The sequence below is a fragment of the Pan troglodytes genome, chromosome 6 (genome assembly GCF_028858775.2).
Source record: "Pan troglodytes isolate AG18354 chromosome 6, NHGRI_mPanTro3-v2.0_pri, whole genome shotgun sequence".
Taxonomy (NCBI): domain Eukaryota; kingdom Metazoa; phylum Chordata; class Mammalia; order Primates; family Hominidae; genus Pan; species Pan troglodytes.
In genome coordinates, this window is record NC_072404.2 from 107,598,115 (window position 1) to 107,617,097 (window position 18,983).

At 58.0% G+C, this 18,983-nt stretch overlaps 2 protein-coding genes across 8 annotated transcripts in view; one reads left to right on the forward strand and one right to left on the reverse strand.

The window, feature by feature from the left end:
* Positions 1 to 1,613: 1,613 nt before the first annotated feature.
* BHLHA15 (basic helix-loop-helix family member a15) lies at positions 1,614 to 5,666 on the forward strand. The gene is made up of 2 exons (XM_527829.7): positions 1,614 to 1,751; positions 2,469 to 5,666. Exon 2 carries the CDS (start codon positions 2,523 to 2,525, stop codon positions 3,090 to 3,092), a length of 570 nt encoding a protein of 189 aa, XP_527829.1. The 5' UTR covers positions 1,614 to 1,751; positions 2,469 to 2,522; the 3' UTR covers positions 3,093 to 5,666.
* Positions 5,654 to 18,983, reverse strand: part of TECPR1 (tectonin beta-propeller repeat containing 1) — a 37,171-nt gene continuing 23,841 nt past the window's right edge. For 3 of the 7 annotated variants that reach the window (XM_016945057.4, XM_063815471.1, XM_001135658.6), the window contains 10 exons: positions 18,211 to 18,313; positions 15,217 to 15,313; positions 15,012 to 15,091; positions 13,872 to 13,928; positions 13,200 to 13,380; positions 12,596 to 12,731; positions 11,871 to 11,963; positions 8,142 to 8,248; positions 7,898 to 8,017; positions 5,654 to 7,709 (listed from right to left, as the gene is read on the reverse strand). In XM_016945057.4, coding sequence (XP_016800546.2) covers positions 7,596 to 7,709; positions 7,898 to 8,017; positions 8,142 to 8,248; positions 11,871 to 11,963; positions 12,596 to 12,731; positions 13,200 to 13,380; positions 13,872 to 13,928; positions 15,012 to 15,091; positions 15,217 to 15,313; positions 18,211 to 18,313 — 1,088 coding nt within the window. In that variant the 3' untranslated portion in view covers positions 5,654 to 7,595. The remainder of the gene's footprint in view (positions 7,710 to 7,897; positions 8,018 to 8,141; positions 8,249 to 11,870; positions 11,964 to 12,595; positions 12,732 to 13,199; positions 13,381 to 13,871; positions 13,929 to 15,011; positions 15,092 to 15,216; positions 15,314 to 18,210; positions 18,314 to 18,983) is intronic. The other 4 variants (XR_010158911.1, XM_063815472.1, XM_016945058.4 and 1 more) reach the window with 4 other exon arrangements.

Consider the following 18,983-nt stretch of genomic DNA (forward strand, 5'->3'; position numbering starts at 1 on the left):
TGTGAGCGCCCGCAGCCTGTGTTCCAGGCCCCTGCCCTGGTCCCTCTGGAGCTTGTGTGACAGACCTAAACTCCCCGCACTCCTGAGGACATAAAGCTTTGTATAACCACTGGAAAACCAAACCTGTTTAGTGTTCCTGCCACCTTGAAGCATGTCTATAAACCATGCCTTTGCACTCATGAATTTGGGAAGCATTTTCGTTTCCAAGGACCTCATTGGGCCCAGCCTCAAATGAGCTTTAGGCCAAGAGAACTAACTAACCTTGGCTCCAATCTAGCCTTTCTGTGCCCGCCCCCCGCCCCACTATGGCCCCTCTGAGTTCCCACCCAGAGGTACTGAGACAGAGCAGCGAGACCCATGAGTGTGGAGCCCAGGCCTGCCAGCCAGCGTGACACTCACCGCACCCCTAGCAGCCCCGAATAGTCCCTGAGCAAGATGCTGCTTTGGCTGGGCGTGGTGGCTCACGCATGTAATCCCAGCACTTTGGGAGGCCGAGGCGGGTGGATCACTTGAGGTCAGGAGTTGAAGACCAGCCTGGCCAACGTGGAGAAACCCCGTCTCTACTAAAAATACAAAAATTAGCCGGGCGTGGTGGTGCATGCCTGTAATCCCAGCTACTCGGGAGGCTGAGGCAGGAGAATCGCTTGAACCCTGGAGGCGGAGGTTGCCGTGAGCCGAGATCATCTCGCTCCATTGCACGCCAGCCTGGGCAGCAAGAGCGAAACTCCGTCTCAAAAAAACAAACAAACAAAAAAAAAAACAGGCGTTCCCATGGACTGCACACCTGCCCAAGGAGCCCCCAACCACCACCCCAACTCGGGCTCCGCCCCCAGCCCGTAGGAGCCCCAGGTTCCCCTAAACATCCCGGGCGGCGGGGCGGGGGATCCCCTGGGAGATGCCCGCGTTTTCGCGGAGCGGCTCGTCCCGGAGTGCTCCTGGGACTTGGGATCTGTGTGCTGAGCCTGAATCGGGGCTGCCCCTCCGTCCGGCGGCTCCCAGAGACCTGTTTCCCATTGGCGGAATGGGCCCGGGCCCCGCCACGAGTGGAGAGGCCGGGCAAGGAGGATCGCGGGAGGCATGGATGCGGGGGTGCTGTGTCAGGGGGAGGGTCGGGGAAAGCGGGCGGGGGGAGGCTGTCTCGGGCATGGATATGGGGTAGGCGGGTGGGGAAGGCGCGAGTGGAAATTGAGGGGGAGGATGGGGAAAAGCAGGTTGTGGGGAGGCTGTCGGGGGACGGGAGTAGGGGAGGTGGGGACGCAGGCTGTCTTGGGGGGGCTGTAGCGGGAGAATGGGGAGAGACGAATGGGGGGAAGCTATCTCGGGGCGGTTGGGGGGCTGTCGGGGGAGGATGGGGAGAAGCGTGTGGGGGAGGCTGTCTGGGGGAACGAGGGTCGGGGGCTGTCGGGGGAGGGTGGGGAGAGGCGGGCGGGGGTGGCTGTCTTGGGGGACGAGGGTGGGGGGGCAGTAGGGGGAGGATGGGGAGAGGCGGGCGGGGGAGGTTTTCTATCTTGGGGGCGGGGCGGAAGCTGGGGGCGGGGCTGCGCGGCCACCTGGTCCCGGGGTCCCGCCCGCCCGCCCGCAGGTGCCGCCACTGCTGCCCAGCGCCCGCCGGGACACCCGGACCCCGGCCCCGCCCCGGCTCCGCCCCGAGGGCTCATTTGCATGCTTCCGCGGCCCCGCCCGGGGCGGCTAAAGCGACGTGTCCTTGTCCCCCGTGGGCAGCCTCGGCGCGTGTGGCCGCGGATCCCCAGGTAACCCGGGAGCTGGGAACTCGGGTGGGGCCGCGGGGAGGGGACCCAGGGGCAGGACCTGGCGGTGGGGTTGTGGGGGCTGTGGGGAAACCCGGGTGGGGGACTTCTGGTCTGTCTGGAGGCTCCACGGGGCCCATCCACGTGGTGGGATTGGGGGCTGCCGCCAGGCCCTGGCCATTGCAGACCTCTGACCTCCACGGCTGCCCCATGTCCGCAGCGGTTCTGGCCCCAGTGCTGTCCCTGCACGTGTCACGTCCAGCGGGGCAGGACAGTGAGAGCCTGGTGGCTGGAGTCACTGCCCGCCCACGGGATGAAGAAGTCAGTGCCGCCTCCGGCAGAGGCGCCCCCTAAGCTAGGGTGGGAGACGCATTCTAGGCAAAGTGTCAAAGGTCACCGAGCTCAGGAGGCACTCTGGGGGCAGTGAGGGGCATGAGCCAGAGGAAGATCTAGGGGTCAGGGTGAGTCATCCTGGGGGAAGGGGGACGCAGGGACAGGGACAGATTCCAGAGGTCTGTTTGAGGTAAAGCAAGGGCGTGGGTGTGTGTGGGGTCAGCCCAGGGCTAAGCGTGTGAACAGAAGGACCTCCAGTCACAGAGCGCCAACCCCTGCCCCTGGTACCATTGCTGTCAGCAAGGAGGAAGCTGCCAGGGACGGCACCCCAGCGGGTCCCCTGGCCATGTGGGGTGACCACAGAGTGTCCTGTGTTCTGGATTTCAGCTCCAAGGGCCTCACCTTCCTGCCGCCACCTCCTAGGACAGCCAGTCCAGGGCCATGAAGACCAAGAACCGGCCGCCACGGCGCCGGGCCCCGGTGCAGGACACAGAGGCCACCCCCGGGGAGGGGACGCCCGACGGGTCCCTGCCGAACCCGGGGCCAGAGCCGGCCAAGGGTCTGCGGAGCCGGCCGGCCCGGGCCGCAGCAGGGGCTCCGGGCGAGGGCAGGCGCAGGCGGCCAGGACCCTCCGGGCCCGGTGGCCGTCGTGACAGCAGCATCCAGCGGCGGCTGGAGAGCAACGAGAGGGAGCGGCAGCGGATGCACAAGCTAAATAACGCCTTCCAGGCCCTGCGTGAAGTCATCCCCCACGTGCGCGCGGACAAGAAGCTCTCCAAGATCGAGACGCTCACGCTGGCCAAGAACTACATCAAATCGCTGACGGCCACCATCCTGACCATGTCCAGCAGCCGCCTCCCAGGCCTGGAGGGGCCGGGCCCCAAGCTCTACCAGCACTACCAGCAGCAGCAGCAAGTGGCTGGGGGTGCGTTGGGGGCCACGGAGGCCCAGCCCCAGGGCCACCTGCAGAGGTACTCCACGCAGATCCACAGCTTCCGAGAGGGCACCTAGCGCCCAGTCCTGGGTGGGGGTGGCGGTGGCCGCGGCTGCCTGGCCTGCTCCTCCCAGCCCCAGTCCCTCCAAGCCACGAGCCCCAGATGGGCGGTGACACCCCACAAGGACACGGCCTCAGCGGTTCCATTTTCCCCCGAAAATTCAGCCACTTCCCTGGAGCAATTTTTCCTGCCCCGCTGGGGACCAGCGAGTGGCCTAGTTGCGGCTGTGGCCCTGGACAGCGGCGTGAGGCCCAAACCTCTAGGTAGGGCCCAGTTGGATCCTGATTTTTCATTGAGCCAGGCAGTCTCAGCCCTAGTTGAAAGGCCTCCTTAGCCTTAGAACTAACGTCTCTTCACCCTGACTTCTGGGCAAGGGGAGATCCCAGGAAAAGGTTTACCTGCAGGTTTTCCAAGGCCAAAGTCCCAGCAAGGACCCCCTCTCCAACCTTTGTTATAGGGCTACATGGGGCCTGGGCTCAGCATCCTCATTTGGGGTAAACTGAGGCCCGGGACAAGCCCGGCAGAGCCCAAGGCTGCTCGGGGAGTGGGGCCAATCAGAGATGATTGGAGCTGCCAGAAACTCTAATCAGATGACCTCCAATTCATCCTTAAAAGTTGAATGGTGGGGAGGGGCTGGAGTCTCTTCCTCCCTCCTCCCGAGTTGGGGCTCCTGGATGTGTTGACTCCAGGCTGTGCCTGGTTGTGGAGGGTCTGGGGCAGGGTGTGAGGGGTGCTGTGGAACTGGAGCAGGAGACAGGGCTGGGTGTTCCTGGTGCAGCCCTTCTGGGCATGGGAGAGAAGCCCCAAGGCCCTGGGTTGCTCCCCAAGAGCAGCTCTGAGGCCTCCTGCTCAGCCCTGGCCTGTGTGGGGAGCGAGTGTGCCCCCCACCCAGCCCCTGCCACCACCGTTACTTATTCTCACTGATGTGGGGTTATCATATAATTGGCACCATGCTGTCTGTAGGACATTACGACGTGCTTGGGTTCTGGTTTGAGTTGGCAGCCCGTTGGGTCTCTCTGCCTGGTGGAGCCTTGGGGTGGCAGGTACGTCCCTTCCCCCGCCCAGGTGCTTCATCCTCATGGCCGGGCCTGGTGGCTTGGCACGTCTCTGCTGCCCCAAGCCCAGCTTCCTTCTGCTGGGCGTTCCTGCCCCACTGGCTCTGCCGGACTTGGCTACTGGACTCTCCCCTCCCTCATGCCTCTGCCCAGAGATGTCCCAAAGGCCCTCAGGGCCACGCCGGGCCAGGGATGTGGCTGCCACAGCTGAGACCAAGGGCTCTGGCTGGCCCGTCCCCACCAGGTGGCCCTGCCCTCCCCAAGTTGGGGGTCATGGCGCTTGGGGTCAGGCCTAGCCACGTAAGGACACAGGTAACACCCTGAGGATCTGGCATTGGCAGCTTCAGGCCTAACTTTCCTGGTCAGGGCCCCTTAAGGTGGCCCGGGCATATTGGTTTCATTTCGATGAGACTTTATCAGAGGCCTGGTCTGGTCCTGGCCCTACCGCCCCAGCTGTCCTTCAGCACAGCTCGGGGTGGGGACTCCAGGACGCTGGGTCTGCCCCTTGGGAGGGGCACTCTGGAAGGTCAGGGTGATCCACAACTGTGAGCTGAGGTTGGATGCAGCTGGGAGCTTGGGACAGAGAGAGCCCAGGGCTCCCCTGCTGTGGGGCACCTGCCCAGCGGGGACACGAGATGACAGAGACCTCCCCGGTGGGGGTACTCAGGTGCTACGAACATGGCAGCTCTTGTTTCCGGCTGAGCCATGGCCAGAGCAGGGCTCAGTCTGCCCCTGAACTTGCTGAATGGACCGACGAGCTGAGCCTGAAAGCCCAGAAGAGCCTCGGTCCAGAAGACGGAGACTCGGCCCGGTGTCCAGCACAGCCCAGGGCTTCCTGGGGGGCAGCAGGAGTGCCTGGGGGTCACCGCCTTCAGGACAATGGCCTCAGTGGCTCTTTCTTTCTGCCCTGAACTGGCACCTGCACCTCCTCTGCTTCCTAGAGGGTGACCTGGGCCAAGCCGCCCAGTCCTTCTTCCCCTGAGGCCAGAGGGGACGCCCCGCGGCCACATCACACGGGATCCTCAGCAGCCATAGTCTCGCTTCGGGGTGTCCAGTGTTTCGAGAAGGACAGGGGACAGGGGCCAGGTCCACTCCCTTGGCCCTCCTCTTGGACCCCAAGGCCAGGCCGGATCCTTTTATCCCGTGGGGAGCCCCTGCCTCGGCCATCGGGATGAGGTCCCTCAAGTCCCTGCACAAGCAGGTCAGAGACCCACATGCCGTTCCTGGGCTACCCCACGCGCCATCCCCTGGGGCTGTGGACGCACCCACCCCCCGACAGACAGGCGCCCTGAGAGCTCCGAAGGCGTGATCCCCATCCCCACCAGCGGAGAAGCCAGAACCGCGATTGTTGCATCTGGGAAAACCCAGCTGGAGCCGAACGGCCCGTGCCCCCGCTGTAATTGTGCTGAAAATGTTTCTCAAATGACCCAAATTGGCTCTTATTTTTTCTAATGGCCCTTTCAAAGTATTCATGAAATTGATGCTGTGTCATAAAACAAAAATAAAAGATTTCACAGCAATGTCTGCTTCAGGCACACGGGGAACCACGCGTTTTAATCAACGTATTGATAAAAAACACCAGGGCACGGACACTCCAGGGGAAATGCTTATTGAGTAAAGTATCCGAGGAAGTGATGCGGGGCAGGTAAACAGTTGGTGCTCAGCAGCGAGAGGACGCGTCGCTCTGCCGTTCTGCAGGGTGACGCCCTCCCCGTACCTCGCTGAGAGCCACCTGCAGACACAGCAGGCCACAGCAGAATGCACAGGTCACTGTTGTAGGGGAACAAATCGTAATGCCCAGAGAAAACCTGATAGTGAAATGTAAACAGACAGGACAGGGTGGTTCCAGGTGGCCACCACCGCCAGGCCCTTCCCGTGATTGATCTGAGAGCTTCACAGCCGGCGGCACTGGGACCCATTTCCAGAAACACTGGAACACCAGGTCTCTCAGATGCCCACGGGAGGGGCCCCAGGGAGGCCTTTCTCAGCATCAGCTTTTGGGTGACAAACCCCATACAGCAAAACTGTACAAATACACACAACGGACCCCCAGCTGACAGTGAGACCAGGACCCTAGGAAGGTCAGGTGGTGGTGAAGTCATCCCCTCTCCAACCGAGCAGAGCCTGGGGTTGGGCTCTGATGACCTCCCGGGCAAAGTGTCCAGGTGGAGGAAGCAAACTCCCAAATGGGGCACAAAGGTAATAAAAAGCAGCTGAGAGATTGCGGGATGGGGTCGGGGCCACTTGGCCGACACCTTCTGCCTCGCCTGGCCGGGCCGGGCCAGCCTCTCGCCACAGGATGGAGGGTGACTGTGCACCCTGCTCCATGTACAGGACGGGCTGAGGGTCCCATGGCCACTGCCGACAGACACAGTAGTACTGCTCCCCACAGAAGCCCGCAGTCTGCACCCTCCTACAACATGATTTGACATCCAAGAAGCCCCTGTCACCAGCGCATCTGGGGAAGGGGCCGAATGGGGGTTGATGATGGTGACTGCACACACGGACGCTGCCTCCAGCCATGGGGCAGCCTCTCATCCTCTCCCAGCCTCCCGTCTGGTACCCCGGCCCCCTCAGGGAAGAGGACATCCCATCCACTCCAGTGTTATTTCCAATCTGCTGTCTCCTTCCTTCACTTTTTTTTTTTTTTTTGAGATGGAGTCTCTGTCGCCCAGGCTGGAGTGCAGTGGCACGATCTCGGCTCACTGCAGCCTCCGCCTCCCGGGTTCAAACGATTCTCCTGCCTCAGCCTCCCGAGTAGCTGGGATTACAGGCACCCACCACCATGCCCAGCTAATTTTTTTTTTTTTTGTATTTTTAGTAGAGATGGGGTTTCACTATGTTGGCCAGTCTGGTTTGAAACTCTTGACCTAGGTGATCTGCCCACCTCAGCCTCCCAAAGTGCTGGGATTACAGGCGTGAGCCACGGCGCCCGGCCTCCTTCCTTCACTTTTGAAATTAAAGCCTCTTTGCAAGTCCTGCTCTGAGAAATGGTCACTGCACATGGTAAAGAGGCCCTGAGCCCCATGGCCGTCTCTCTTGGTGAGGGGTGGCGGGCCCGGGTGCTGTCTGAGATGCCAGCTCAGGAGGGCTCCATCCTGGCTCTGCTGCCCCAGGGCCGGTGTTCCCGGAGGGCTCCAGGTTCCCGGTTCTAGTCCTGGAAAGGCAGAAGGGAGAGGGGAAGGGAAGGGTGGGAGGGGCCTCTGGGAGGTGCAGCCCCACCCCATGCCCCACACCCCGGGACTCCTCGCAGACGGGGACACGTGCGGGAGTGTCCGCGGAGCTTCACATTTCAGGGCCGTCTCAGCCAGTGCCTCTGAAGTGGCCGCAGCCTTGGGGCCAGGTTCCCTCCTGAGTCCACCTGGGCCACATTGCTCCCATGGTGCACACTCCAGCACAAGAATGGCTCAGCCTTGATCCCCCAAACTGGGCACCGTCCCTGCATGTAGGTGTGTGGGGGGGCCTCAGCAGCAGACGGGGCCATGGGCCTCTGGTGGGGCACTCGGCTCCTGCTCCTGGGACGAGCTCCGGGGGGCCCTGGTGGCATTGGCCCGGACAGAGATATGGTCCCAGCCTCCCTGGAAGGAGAGAGCTGCGTCACCAGGGGACTCGGGGACTCGAGGATCCTGGAGGGGATCTGCCTGGGGGCCTCCCTGCAACCCAGACACCGGGTCCCAGGGGACAGTCCCACAGTGGTCGTCCCGTCTTCAGCACCCAGTGCAGGCACAAGGTGATAACACAGCCCAAGGCCGCGGGCCCCGCTCACCCCGATGCCGTAGTCCCAGCCGTGGCCCTTGGGCTCGTGAGGCTGCACGCCGGTGCGATGACACACTGTACCCCGGCTCAGGCTGTGGCTGCCCTGCACTTTGTTGGCGATCACCCAGACCTGGAGCACAGACCCCATGAAGCCCTCAGCCCTACCTGCAGTGGGACGGCTGGGCATGGGATGGGGGAGACCAGAGAGGGAACCAGAGTACCCCAAGTGCCCGATACCCCCTGAGCACTCCCACCTGGTCCAGGGGCCCCACGGACACTCGGCACACGTTGTTGGACACGTGCTCCCAGCTGGAGCCCTGCGGGTAGCTGGGCGTGATCCCTTGGCGATACCACAGGTTTCCTGGGGAGAGAAGCAGTGAGGGTCAAAGGGGAAGACCTTCCCGGCCCCTCCTGCCCGTGCGGCCCAGCAGCCGGTGGCCAGGCCCCGCTCTAACCACTTCGGGGTTTGGGAAGCTGCTGGGGAGGCAGGAGGGTCCTGGCCCCTGAGTCAGGGCCACAGCCTCCTCCGCTTCTCCACACTCAGGAGCCTGGGCTGCAGCCAGCTCCGCCTTCTGCACACTTGGGGCGTCCCCCGAGCCTCATAATCGCCCTATTGTGCTGGGCACAGCCGGCCTCCTGATCCTCTTTCTGCTGAGGCAGAAACTATGGACAAGGGAAGTCCTAGCCAGAGCAATCAGGGAAGAGAAAGAAAGAAAGGGCATCCAAATCGAAAAAGAGGAAGTCACGGTGTGTCTGTTTGCCCATGATAGGATCAAATACCTAGAAAACCCTAAAGACGCCTCCAAAAGACTCCTAGATTTGACATATGAGTTCAGGAAAGTCTCAGGTTACAAAATCAATGCACACAAATTAGTAGCACTGCTACATGCCAGCAGCAACCAGGCTGAGAATCAAATTAACCCCTTTTACAACAGCTGCAAAAAATAACATAAAATACCTGGGAATGTACTTAACCAAGGAGGTGAAAGAGCTCTATAAGGAGAACTACAAAACACTGCTGAAAGAAATCATAGATGACAGAAACAAATGGAAATACATCCCATACTCATGGATTGATGAGTATGGGATGAATCAGTGGAAGAATCAATATCATGAAAATGATCATACTGCCCAAAGCAATCTACAGATTCAATGCAATTCCTATTAAAATACTGTCATCATTTTTTACAGAATTAGAAAAAAAAAATCCTAAAATTCATATGGAACCCACAAAGAGCCTCAATGCCCAAAGCAATTCTAACCAAAAAGAACAAATCTGGAGGCATCACATTACTGGACTTCAAATTATACTACAAGCCTACAGTAACAAAAACAGCATGGTGCTGCTATAAAAATAGACACATAGACCAGTGGAACAGAAGAGAGAACCAAGAAATAAAGCCAGATACCCACAACCAATTGATCTTTGAGAAAGCATACAAAAGCATAAACTGGGGAAAGGACACTTTATACAATAAATGGTGCTGGGTAAACTGGATAGTCGCATGTAGAATAATGAAACTGGATCCGTATCTCTCACCATATTAAAAAAACAACTCAAGATGAATCAAACACTTACATCTAGACCTAAAACCATACAAATTCTATAAAAAAACCTAGGAAAAACTATTCAAGGGCTTTGCCTGGGCAAAGGATTTCTGACTAAGATCCCAAAAGCAAATGCAACAAAAACAAAAATAAAGGAGCCCTAATTAAACTAAAAAGTTTCTGCAGAGCAAAAGAAATAATCATCAGAGTAAACAGAAAACCCACAGGATAGGAGGAAATATTTGCAAACTATGCAACTGACAAAGGACTCATAACCAGAATCTAGAAGGACTCAAACAAATCAGCACACACACAAAAAACAAAAAACCAATAATCCCATCCAAAAGTGGCCAAATGACATGAATAGACATTTCTCAAAAGAAGATACGCGGCCGGGCACGGTGGCTCATGCCTTTAATCCCAGCACTTTGGGAGGCCAAGGCAGGCGGATCACCTGAGGTTGAGAGTTTGAGACCAGCCTGACCAACATAGAGAAACCCCATCTCTACTAAAAATACAAAATTAGCTGGGTGTGTTGGTGCATGGCTGTAATCCCAGCTACTCGGGAGGCTGAGGCAGGAGAATCGCTTGAATCTGGGAGGCAGAGGTTGTAGTGAGCCGAGATCGCACCACTGCACTCCAGCCTGGGCAACAAGAGCAGAACTCCATCTCAAATTAAAAAAAAAGGAGATATACAAATGACCAACAAACATTAAAAAATGCTCAACACCACTAATCATCTGAGAAATGCAAATCCAAACCACACTGAGATATTAATACCACTTTATTTCTGCAAGACTGGCCATTATTATAAAGTCAAAAAACAACACAGCCAGGCGCGGTGGCTCATGCCTGTAATCCCAGCACTTAGGGAGGCGGAGATGGGCAGATCACCTGAGGTCAGGAGTTCGAGACCAGCCTGCCCAACATGGCGAAACCCCATCTCTACTAAAAATACAAAAAAATTAGCCAGGCATGATGGCAGGGACCTGTAATCCCAGCTACTTGGGAGGCTGAGACAGAAGAATCGCTTGAACCTGGGAGGCGGAGGTTGCAGTAAGCCGAGATCATGTCACTGTACTCTAGCCTGGGCGACAAGAATGAAACTCCGTCTCAAAAACAAAAAAAAATTTTTTTAATGGTACATTTTACTTTATTTTTATTTTTATTTTATTTTATTTTTTGAGACAGAGTCTTGCTCTGTCACCCAGGCTGGAGTGCAGTGGCATGCCTTGGCTCACTGCAATCAATATCCTCCTCCTCCCAGGTTCAAGCGATTCTCCTGCCTCAGCCTCCTGAGTAGCTGGGATTATAGGTGCGCACTACCACACCTGGCTTTTTTTTTTTTTGAGACGGAGTCTCGCTCTGTCGCCCAGGCTGGAGTGCAGTGACGCAATCTCGGCTCACTGCAAGCTCCGCCTCTGGGGTTCACGCCATTCTCCTGCCTCAGCCTCCCGATTAGCTTGGACTACAGGCACCCGCCACCACGCCCAGCTAATTTTTTGTATTTTTAGTAGAGACAGGGTTTCACTGTTAGCGAGGATGGTCTCGATTTCCTGACCTTGTGATCCGCCTGCCTTGGCCTCCCAAAGTGCTGGGATTACAGGTGTGAGCCACCGCGCTTGGCCTAATTTTTGTGTTTTTAGTAGAGATGGGTTTCACTAAGTCGGTCAGGCTGGTCTCAAACTCCTGATCTCAAGTGATCCGCCCACCTCAGCCTCCCAAAGTGCTGGAATTATAGGCATGAGCCACTGTGCCTGGCTAATGGTACATTTTAAAATAACTGAAAGAGGGCCAGGCGTGGTAGCTCACACCTGTAATCCCAGCACTTTGGGAGGCCGAGGTGGGCAGGTCACTTGAGGTCAGGAGTTTGAGACCAGCCTGGCCAATATGGTGAAACCCCGCCTCTACTAAAAATATAAAAATTAGCCAGGTGTGATGGTGCGTGTCTGTAATCCCAGCTACTTGGGAGGCTGAGGCAGGAGAATCGCTTGAACTCAGTAGGTGGAGGTTGCAGTGAGCCGAGATTGCACCACTGCACTCTAGCCTGGGAGACAAGAGCGAAACTCCATCTCAAAGAAAAAATAATAACAATAATAACTAAAAGAGTAGAATTGGATTGTTTGTAACATAAAGGCTTGAGGAGGTGGATACTCCCTTTACCCTGATGTGATATTATGCATGCTTGCCTGTATCAAAACATCTCATGTACCCCATAAATATACACACCCACTCTGTACCCATAAAAATTAAAGTTTTTTTTTTTTTTTTGAGATAGAGTCTCGCTGTGTCATGCAGACCATGTTGGCCAGGCTGGTCTCGAACTCCTGATCTCAGGTGATCCGCTGGCCTCAGCCTCCCAAAGCACTGAGATTACAGGTGTGAGCCACCATGCCCAGCCAAAACATTAAAAATTTAAAAAAAGAGCAACTTGCCATTCTCATCCAGGGCATACACCGACGTCTGCCCCACGGACACCTGCTTCAGCCTCTGTCTCGGTGGGGACGGGATGTGGTACCAGCAGTCACCTGCGAAGGGGAGGCTGACTCAGGCACGCGGCCTTCTCCTACTCACATGGGCCAGGTGGGGCTGTGGGCCTCGGTCCCCAGCTGCCTCTCGGATATGTTGCCTGGTGTCAGCTGTGGGCCACACAGAGCTGACACGTGCCCTGCCGTCCACCCAGCACTGTGCCTGGGGTCTCTGGAAGCCATGGCGGGCTCCGATGGACTCATCTTGCCAGTGCAACACAAAGGCTTCCTGTGCAGCTCATGGTGGAGACCCAGCCTCAGGGGCTGCCCTGCTAACCCATCCCTGTGCAGAGGGCAGCTGAGTACCAGCGTCCCCGTGTTGGACACTGGACATCTGGAGAAGAACAAGCCAGCACAGCCCGTCCTCCCGGGCAGCCACCAGATTGGTCACTGTGGAGTGGACCCTGCAGGGCCGAGACACAGGGGCCACCCCAGGAAGGGCCAGGCAGGCCTGGCTCCAGCTGCCCCATTACCAGGGTGACCACCTCCCAGTCAGTCCCAGTGGGAGGGGGACTCCCACTTCTGGGGGAAGTCCCAGCTTCTGGGGGACCCTGGCCCAGAGGGGATGTTCAGCAAACATCAGCTTGGACGGAAGGTGAACACTGCAGGGGCTCCTGGGGCACGGCACTCACCGGCTGGCTGCGAGGGGTACACGGATCCCCGGTAGAAGGCGGAGCCGTCCCTTGCCACGGCCCACACCTGGTAGCAGGCCCCGATGGAGATGGAGGCGAAGGGCTGGTCGGTGCCAACGTGCAGCCAGGAGGAGCCCTGGGGACAGCAAGGAGGGGCGCTGAGGTCACCAGGGCCCCCACCCCCAGGGCCCCACCTCCAGGACCAGCAGAAATGGGCCTAGCGCGTGGGCAGCACAGGTGGCTGGGGGACAGCCGGGAGTCACACAGCCCTACCCAGCCTGATCTCGGTGCTTGTTGAAATCCTGGGCGCATCTCATCCTCCTGCGAGCAGGGAAAGCGCCCCCGTGGGCGTGTGCACCTCACCGGGGTGCTGACCACCAAGGACCGGGTGCCAAAGAGCCGTAGTGTCCCCTTGGCCCACCTCTGTCACCCCCGCCCCACCCGCCTCATTCCTGGGCCAACTGCCCCAGGGCACAGGGACCCACTCGGACCACAGGCAGTGTCCACTGGTCCTAGGGGCTTGTCCTGAGCAGGGTCTGAGCCCTGCCAGACTCCAGAGCAAAGGTCTCATTTCAAGAAGAATCTGTCTGGCCCCGGCACTCACCGCAGGGTTGAGCTCCGACACGCCCAGGCGGCACAGCACATCCCCCTTGTCGCTGATGGCCCAGAGGGCGATGCTGTGCCCACTCCCCTTGGCACCTGGGCTCTCCGGGATGATGGATACGTCCCTGAGGGCGATGGGGGGCACCTCCAGCCAGGGCCCACTGGTCACCAGCTTGCATTTTCTGTACAGTGGAGAGGGGACACAGCCCAGGGACCCCAAGGTGACCACCAGGCTCCAGGGCCTCTGCCTCTGGAGCCAGGAGGAGGAAAGCAGCCAACCCCGGGGCGGGTAGAAAGAGGGGCCCAGAGGTGGCCTCCTCCCCACCCCCACTCCCATCCAGGCCCAGCCAGGCCCCCACCCCCACCCCCAGCCCCAGCCAGGCCCCGTTCTCTGTCCAGCTCACAGGTGGAGTGTGCCAGTGACATTTCTCTTATTTGTTCATGAAAACAAACTATTCTGAAACCAGAGAGCACTGGGAGCCTGCGGGCATTTCCTGGGCTGACATTTACTCAGATTCGGCTTCCCTCTTCACCCTACTCCCCACTGCTTCTTCCCTTGGGACTGAGGTCAGAGGCCAGGAGATCTGGCCCGGGGTGTGGGGAACCAGAGCTCCCTCAGGGGTGGCTCCTCCAGGAGCCTGACCGTAACAGTCACCCTGCAGCCCTGCCTCACCTGGCCCAGCACCTCCTCCTCACAAAATCCTTCATCGTTTTGGACCCATGGTATGAGCTGCAAGGAGGAAGAAGATGAAATCAGGGCCACTTCGTGGAAGTTTCTGGAAAGGGACCGTGCATGTAAACATTCTTGTTCTACCCGTTACAGGGCATGGGGACTGGGTGGAAGCCATGGATGGGGTTCAGAGGAGGAGGTGTCACCATGCGCGGCTCTCAGGAGGTGCTTCCTGGCTGCCCAGGCAGGATCAGGGTTGAGTGCAGCCCTGGGGACCTGCAGGGAGGGCCTCCTGGGAGTTGGGGCCTCCCAGGGGCAGGGGTCTCCCTGGGGAAGGGGGTCGGGGCCTCCCTGGGGCTGGAGCGGAGCAGTCACTTGTCAGGGGTCAGGCTAAGGGGACTCAGCCCTCCCCTCCCCAGGCCCCATCAGAGCCCTTTTGGGGAGCAAGAGCCCTCGGTCAGGATGAGGCCCGAGGCTGAGCGGAGGGTGGTCCAGGAGGCCTGGCTGTGGCCGAGGGGACGGTCCTGGTCTGCTCAGAAGCCACCTGGCTCTGGGCCCCGGCTCAGGCTGTCCTGGCTCCATCTTCCAACAGGCTGAGACTGTGCCGTGAAGGGCCTGCCCACGCCATGCACCTGCACCGCCAGGGTCCAGGGCCTCGTGACAGCCACTGCATCTCTCCGAGGGGCTCACACTGCCCCTTCACCTAACATCTCGTGTTGGGTCCCTCAACACTAAGGGCCTGGCTCAAAGCCCCCCAGAGCTCACCCTGCTAAGGCTGTAGAGGCCACTCGCCCTCCTCAAGCCCCTCAGTCTGGTGCCCTGGGTGCCACCATCTGACCCTCCCAGAGCCCGTGCCTGGCACAGCAGGGATGAACGTGGCGTGGGGGAGCCATGGCGCTCCTACCCGTGCCACACATGGAGGCCAGGGGTGCCACATGTGCAGGGAGCACTCCCCTGGGCCCCTCCTGGCCTCTCTGCTGGCTCCTCCCCTTCCAGTAGCAGGGCTGGCACCAGGGGTCTGCTCCTTGGCCAGGCCTAGGGGGCAGGGTTCAGCCTGGAAGAGCAGTGAGGCCAGAGGCCACACACTCCAGGGCCCTGACATTCAGGACCCGGCCCGAAGGCCCTGTGCAGGGAGAGGCTTACGCAGGGAAGTCGCTGGCATACTGCCACCCCTCCTGGTCCGTGCCCCCCGGAACGCTGAAATCCACGAACCAGTCGGAAACCTGGGAGGAGTGGGTCAATGAGGATGGGACCCCCCGAATCCAGAGGGCAGTCAGAACACTCGAGGAGGGGCAAGGAGGGGTGGGAGGGCGGATTCCCAATCCCCCAGGGGGCAGCGGGACCTCACCCAGGCCCACTGCAGGGACGGGGGCTTCGTGCCAGCCTTCGTGCACTCCTGCAGCCCCGAGGCGTCGCTCCACATGTACCGGTCCGTGGGCAGACCCCTGCGGCAGGACGACAGGGCAGGTGACGAGGGAGACTGGGGAATGAACTGGCTCACTCAGACACCCCCATAACACCCCACAGGGAAGCACCGAGCTCCAGTCTCAGAGCCAGCCACCTCCAGGCACTCGCACTCCTAAGAGGTGACAGCCTGCTGGGCACAGTGGCTGACGCCTGTAATCCCAGCACTTTGGGAGGCCGAAGCGGGCAGATCACCTGAGGTCAGGAGTTCGAGACCATCCTGGCCAACATGGTGAAACCCCATCTCTACTAAAATACAAAAAATTAGCCAGGTGTGGTGGCGGATGCCTGTAGTCCCAGCTACTCAGGAGGCTGAGGCAGGGGAATCACTTGAACCCGGGAGGCGGAGGTTGCAGTGAGCGGAGATCGTGCCACTACGCCACTGCACTCCAGCCTGGCGACAGAGCAAGACTTCGTCTCAAAAAAAAAGGCGGGGGGAGGGGGGGAAATTTGGACACAGACACATGCATAGAGGGGAGAAGACTCTTTCTTTCCCTTTCTCTCTCGCTCACTCGTTCTCTTTTCTTTCTTTCTTTTCAGAGACAGGCTGTCGCTCTGTCACCCAGGCTGGAGTGCAGGGGTATGATCATAGCTCACTGCAGCCTCGAATTCCTGGGCTCAATTGATCCTCCCAACTCAGCTTCCTGAGTAGCTGGGACCACAGACACATGCCACCATACCTGGCTAATTTATTTTTAAGTGTCCTGTAGAGATGGAGTCTTGCTTTGTTGCCCAGGCTGATCTCGCCTTGTAAAGCACTGGGATTACAGGTGTGAATCCCCACACGTGGCCACATTTCTCTTGTTCAAACCATGTGGTCTGTGGTACTTTGTTAGTACCACCACAGGACACTCGAGTGGCAGGAAGCAGCACATAGGGCAGTTCTGGGGACGGCTGAGGCTGAGATGCCTGGAGAACGCAGCTGGGGCACGCATTTGTGATGACCAGCTGTGGCCCTTTCAGGCCTCTCTGAGACAGATGTGGGTGCGCAGCCCTGCCCTGCCCTGTCCTCCGTCGGAACTGAGGAGGACGTGAGGAGGGGGTGGAGATCCAAGTGTGCTGCCAGGCTGTGTGGACACTGCCCACAGCTGAGGCGGAGGTTTTCAGGATGGAAATATTTTGGCGATGTGTGCCAACCGCCTTAGAAAATCTCAAATCCCCTGATTTACTGGGGTAAACACACAGACACACAAATATTTACACACAGGGACATCCTTTAAATGGTTCCATAGGACGCTGAAAAGGTCACATATGGTCGAGACGTCCAAGGCTGAGTAAAGTCAGATACACTGGGTCCACTCTGGGTACAGAACGGTGAGGTCATGGAGCCACCTCCCTGTGCCTGGCCTTGTCTGCCCCCAACACGGACACACAGTATGGCTGGAAGGCCACACCCCACATGCTAATTGCAGTTGCTGTCTTTGGCTGGTGAGATTAGAGTTGTCAGAGAGTTTGTTGTTTCTATTACTAAGTGTTTATTTCGTCAATTTGGAAAAGGCAGAAGTGGAGGCCGGGCGCGGTGGCTCACGCCTGACGATGCCTGTAATCTCAACACTTTGGGAGGCTGAGGCGGGCTTCGGGAGTTCAGGAGTTGGAGACCAGCCTCACCAACATGGTGAAATCCTGTCTCTACTAAAAATACAAAAATAGTCAGGTATGGTGGTGCATGCCTGTAATCCCAACTACTCGGGAGGCTCAGGTAGGAGAATCGCTTGAACCCAGGAGGCAAAGGCTGCAGTGAGCCAAGGTCGCACCACTGCACTCCAGCCTGGGCGACAGAGTGAGACTGTGTCTCAAAAAACAAAACAAAAAAAACAAAGAAAAGCAGGAGAGGAAATCAATTGCATTTCTTTAGACAGCCTCAAAAAGTTAAAAAAAAATTTAAAACTTTGAATATGCCACTTATAATACTGTCCAAAAATATGAAATACAGTCTAATAAAAGATGTCAAAGCTCCAGTATAGAAAACTACAGGTCAGGTGCGGTGGCTCGCACCTGTAATCCCAGCACTTTGGGAGGCCGAGGCAGGCGGATCATGAGGTCAGGAGTTCAAGACCAGTCGGACCAACATGGTGAAACCCCGTCTCTACTAAAAATACGAAAATTAGCTAGTCGTGGTGGAGCGCGCCTGTAATCCCAGCTACTTGTTAGGCTGAGGCAGGAGAATAGCTTGAACCTGGGAGGCAGAGGTTGCAGTGAACCAAGATCGCGCCACTGCACTCCAGCCTGGGCGACAGGGCGAGACTCGGTCTCAAAAAAAAAAAAGAAAAAGAAAACAAAAGTACAAACCTCTCTTTCTTCTATCTCTGGTGCTTGAATCAGGAACAGAATCTTATTAAGAAGGAATTACATACATTTCTTGGAGGTAGAAACTTTGTCAATACAGTTAGAGACTTTTGACCGGGCGCGGTGGCTCATGCCTGTAACCCCAGCACTTTGGGAGGCTAAGGTGGGCAGATTACTTGAGGTCAAGAGTTCAAGACCAGTCTGGCCAACATGGTGAAACCCTGTCTCTACTAACAATACAAAAAATTTGCCAGGTGTGGTGCCAGGCGCCTGTAATCCCAGCTATTCGGGAGGCTGAGGCAGGAGAATTGCTTGAACCCAGGAGGCGGAGGTTGCAGTAAGCTGAGATCATGCCATGGCACTCCAGCCTGGGTGACAGAGCAAGACTCTGTATCAAAAAAAAAAAAAAAAAAAAAAAAAAAGATTCAAGGAAAAAAATCTCAGTGAGTGGTAAGATCCGGTTAGTTTCCTGCTGGCGGCCTGACACCAGGCTCTACTGGACTCCACGCTACGGTGGATGTTGCTGTCCTGTTTTTGCCAGGACTAAGGCCTATGCCATGCAGCATCCTGGCCGGGCACCTGTGCCACTTACCTGCTGGTGTAGCCTGTGACAGGGTTCCAGCGCTGGTTCTCATAGATGTGAACACACTTCACGTCTGACTGCGTGTAGATGTTACTGGTGCTGCTGGCCAGGCCTGTGGGGAGAGGTGGCTGCTGGGACCGAGGCCACATACGCTCCGCTTGGGACTCTGGCTTTCCGTCTGAAGCACAGATTCCCAGAGAGACGGGGAGGGCGGGCTGGAGCCAGGTCAGCGGAGAGGGGCAAACAGTCCTGTTGAGCTTATCGCACGGGGGTTGGCCTGGCTTGGGTTTTCTCCTCCGGGACCGTGATTATTCTGGGATTGTGCAACCTCGATGAGCACAGCCTGCTGTGCATTAAACCTCCCATCCACACCCCTCCAGCGCCTCTTCCCACCTTGCCCTCCTACTTAGCACCAGGGAGGCATGAGGCCCACCCAGCTCACTCTGTGTTACAAAGGCACCTGGGACCATCAACGTAACCTCCGTGAGCCCCGGCTTCCTCACTTGTAAAATGAAGACAGAGGTCATTCCTGCCTCACACACAGGGAAGCTGGAAAGCCTGCTCAGATATGCGTTCCTGGGGTATCAGGGGACCACAGTTCTCTGGGGTTAGCTGCTCCCCCGTGGGGCATGTGGGCTGCGGCCTGGAACGCCCCGTTTCAGTGTCTGTTTCCGCCTTCGTTTTCCAGTAGGAACAGAGGGACCCTGGCTCCTAGAAATCGGGGGGCCACAGAAGTTCAGCGAGTGCCTACCCTGAAGGAGGAACCCACCTAACGCCCTGAA

Excerpts from the sequence above, each read along its gene's own strand:
- BHLHA15 (XM_527829.7), top strand. The coding sequence starts at position 2,523 with ATGAAGACCAAGAACCGGCCGCCACGGCGCCGGGCCCCGGTGCAGGAC.